The following is a 3,415-nucleotide window of genomic DNA, read 5'->3' as shown; positions in this document are numbered from 1 at the left end:
TCCCGCTCCCGGGTGGTGCTGGCTTCTACGGTGAATCGTTAGCAGATGCGCTGGCCGCCAGCCTGCCTGCCCACCTCGTCTCCCTCCACCCCCCAAGTGTCCTTCACGTCGCCGGGCGCTGGTCTCTGTCTACGCTGCGGCGCTACCTGGTTCGCGGTGTGGAAATCGCCTCCCCGCTGGCACGCCTGGGGAGGCAGAAGGGCAGCCGCCTCGGCCAGCGCTTCCAGCGGGCTGCAGGCGCACGCTGTGTGTCGGCTCCTTCCCCGCTGTTGCCACATCATCAGCCCTTCTGACATCCGTTGAAAGGACGGTAAATTAGAGGTCTAAGAGGACGTGCCGGCGCCGTTGCTTGTGAAGTGTGCCTGTGACTTACCTGTACCCTGTTCAGATACAAAGGCTTTAATTTAAAAAAATCTTTATTTGTGGAGTTAAAAGTTTAAAACTTCAGCAAATAAAATCAGCGTAGTTAGTCTTAGGTTAAGTATTGCACGGGGTTGAGCAAAAGTCTTTGAGTGTACCTTCTAAAGGCACTTGAGAGGAGGGGTTGTGTTTGCTTTTTCTAGCTCTGACTGGCAATCCCGAAGTCCTTGGATATACTTGTCCTGCTCAGGGATTCTTATTCCCTGTGAAAGTTTTTAAATATTTATTTTAAATGTGTACTCGTAGTAACTAGATCTTTTTAGGCTTGGGTAAGTCAATCATCCATTCATTTCTACTCTTTCATTTTTGGAAAACGTTATGTTTATTAAAAGAAAAATCCGTAGGTTTGTGTGTACGTTTTAAAAGTTCTCAGCCTAGCCTGCGTGTGCTCTAAACTGCAAACAGACAGAACTTCGTCCTGTGTCCAGTATTGGTGTTAATCGTATCTGCCCGGTGTTTGAATGTATGAGACTTGGCTCCGTAAAAGCAAAGAGGCAATGAACTGTCAGATTGCACTTGTCTTAGAGCCTTGCTCTGGAGCCATGCTCTAGCTCAGGTTTCTTTTCTGACTAGTGTTGTGGTTCTGTTGAACGTATGGACGTAGTAGTATATGATATTGAGGAGGTCATATTAAAAAAGACTTTTTTATGTTTTAAAACTTGAATGAAAATAAGTGCAAAAATAATAACTTTGTAACTACCTGTGGAAGTGTAGTGTTCTGATACCAGCAGGTGAAAAGGACGTGCTAATAATTTATTAAACTTACTAGTCTTAGAAGAAACAGTACCTACTAAATCAGTTTCCTGGCAATAGCAATGTCTTTTTATTTTCACATTTGTAATGACAAAACAAAATTAAAATATTTTCATATGTTGACATGTTCAAAAATTAAACGATAGGTTTTAAGGCAAGTTGGTTGCCTTCTGCGAATTTAAGCATTGCTATGTGAATGCTGAACTTTTTGTCATCCAGCTGTAAACTTTTTGGTTTTGAACTTACTGGCACATAAATGAGTAGTTCAGAAAATTATTAGAGAAGGAAAAAGGCTGAAAGATCAACACAGGTAATCATTTGAATGTGAGGTTTTTGCAGCTGAAGCTTCAAAACACTGTATTTGACAGACTTTTAAGAAATTCTTCAAACATTAGTTTGAAAATTGTACTACAATGTCAGTTTTCTGTTGATTAACTAGACATTAAGAAGGCTTTCTTGTATTTGCATTTTGTTTTGGTAGGTTCAGGTTTATTAGTTGCAGCTCAAGATGCTACAGAAGATGAGGAAGCTGTGGAAGATACCGTAGTTGAAGATGAAGATGATGAAGCTGAAGTTGAAGAAGATGAGCCAACAGACTTGGTAATTGTACATGAATCATACTTCCTAAGTATGAATTAGACCAAAAGTGCTCAAAGCTAGATAGTTTAGATATATTTAAATATGAGTTTAACATTGCTATTTCCAAATAGCTGTTTCCAAGTCTCTAATTAAACTTGTGTTCAATTTGAAGTTTCAGAAGGATTTATCTTTTCTTCCTGAGTTATCAGTTGGAAAACCACATGGGGACAGCTTGATTTCTGACTACCAAAACTGCAGTTCACAAAAAAGAACACCGAGTGAGAGAACGAGATTCTCCTAGGAGCCCCTTGTAGTTCTTTTCCAGCTTAACCTGCATCTCAGTAAACTGAGAAGGACATTGGGGTATAGGACTACTTCATTCTGGCTTCTTTGGTATTGATTTTCAAGGGGCAACAGAATCCTAGTTCTTAATTAAGCTCAGTATTAATTCTGAAAAACTTGCTTTGCAGCCTGTTTTCACTTCCTACATTCCTAGTCTCTGACACTTGTGGCAGGGTACGCCCGTTACACCAGTGGCCATATTGCTCTTCAGGGTCACTTGCTTCAGCCTGACAAAGTGAAATATTTTATGTAGTTTTGTGATCTGCTTTTAGCAGTAGAGTATTAGGCTTGCTAGACACTTAGTGTACTTAAATTGCTACAAAAATTTCTCAAATTTCTGGTGTAAAATAAGAAAGTCTGGGTCATTATTAGGAGGAGAAGACATACATAATAAAAATGGAGACCTGGTAAACTGTTTTCTGATTCTATTAGATTTTTACTGATCTTGGTAAGTTGGTGAGCTTATGGTTGACCAGCTTTGCTAAGTGGAAGAAGGTATGCTAGGTATTCAGTACTGACAGAATATTATTAAATAACCTTTTGGATGTAATTTGCTTTTAATAAATAGCCTATGACACGGGTACAAAACACTACACTTTTTAGGCAGTTTCTTTTATTTGTCACTGAGACAGAAGATAGTTTTGCATAGCATCTTGAAATCAAGATGCTATGTGCTCATCTCTGGTCACGGCTTCCCTAGATCATGGTACATGTATGACTGATCCAGTAGGCTGTCCACTGCTTCAAGTGGTTGTTTAAGCAGTGAAATCAAATGATCTAAGTAACTCACAAGCAATTAGTTCAGACAGTTTAAAATGGGGTCAGCCTTGTTTTTACTTGGTGGGGGAGGTGGTGATCCCATGTTCCCCATGTGGAAAATGGGGATTTTCCCATCACCTTAATGCTTGTATTTGCTAAATTAAGAAGTGAATCATCACAAAGGTGAGCTTGAACAAGTGAATCCACGAACTTACTTAGTTTCAACTCTCTAACCATTTCCAGGCATACATAACACTTAACTGATTAAAGCTGAATAGAAGGCTTCTATAAACACTGGCTCCGTAGTGAAAGTAACTCTCATTTACCTTATGGTTGCCTATAATTTTGGAAATGCTTGTTTTCTAAGTAGAAATAGCTTAGGTGTGAACACTTAACATTTAGGTCCTATTCTTTTCCTTCCACCCCCAAACAGAGACTTTACTGTTGCTTTCTAATTATAAACCTTTCAATACCGCTAAATGCAGTTCAGATTAGTCACTGTGTCAAATAAAACAAGTAGAACGACAAATGCTGAAAATAATGCTAATCAAATCTAGAGGGA

General features: G+C 39.4%; 1 protein-coding gene across 1 annotated transcript in view; it reads left to right on the top strand.

The window, feature by feature from the left end:
• The window catches only part of SSR1 (signal sequence receptor, alpha), a 25,835-nt gene that overhangs the window by 10,856 nt on the left and 11,564 nt on the right, over positions 1–3,415 (top strand). Inside the window, exon 2 of the mRNA XM_009326531.1 lies at positions 1,655–1,773. Coding sequence (XP_009324806.1) covers positions 1,655–1,773 — 119 coding nt within the window. The remainder of the gene's footprint in view (positions 1–1,654; positions 1,774–3,415) is intronic.

The sequence above is a fragment of the Pygoscelis adeliae genome, unplaced genomic scaffold, assembly GCF_000699105.1.
Source record: "Pygoscelis adeliae isolate BGI_AS28 unplaced genomic scaffold, ASM69910v1 Scaffold186, whole genome shotgun sequence".
NCBI lineage: Eukaryota > Metazoa > Chordata > Aves > Sphenisciformes > Spheniscidae > Pygoscelis > Pygoscelis adeliae.
This window is presented reverse-complemented; position numbering and strand designations above follow the sequence as displayed.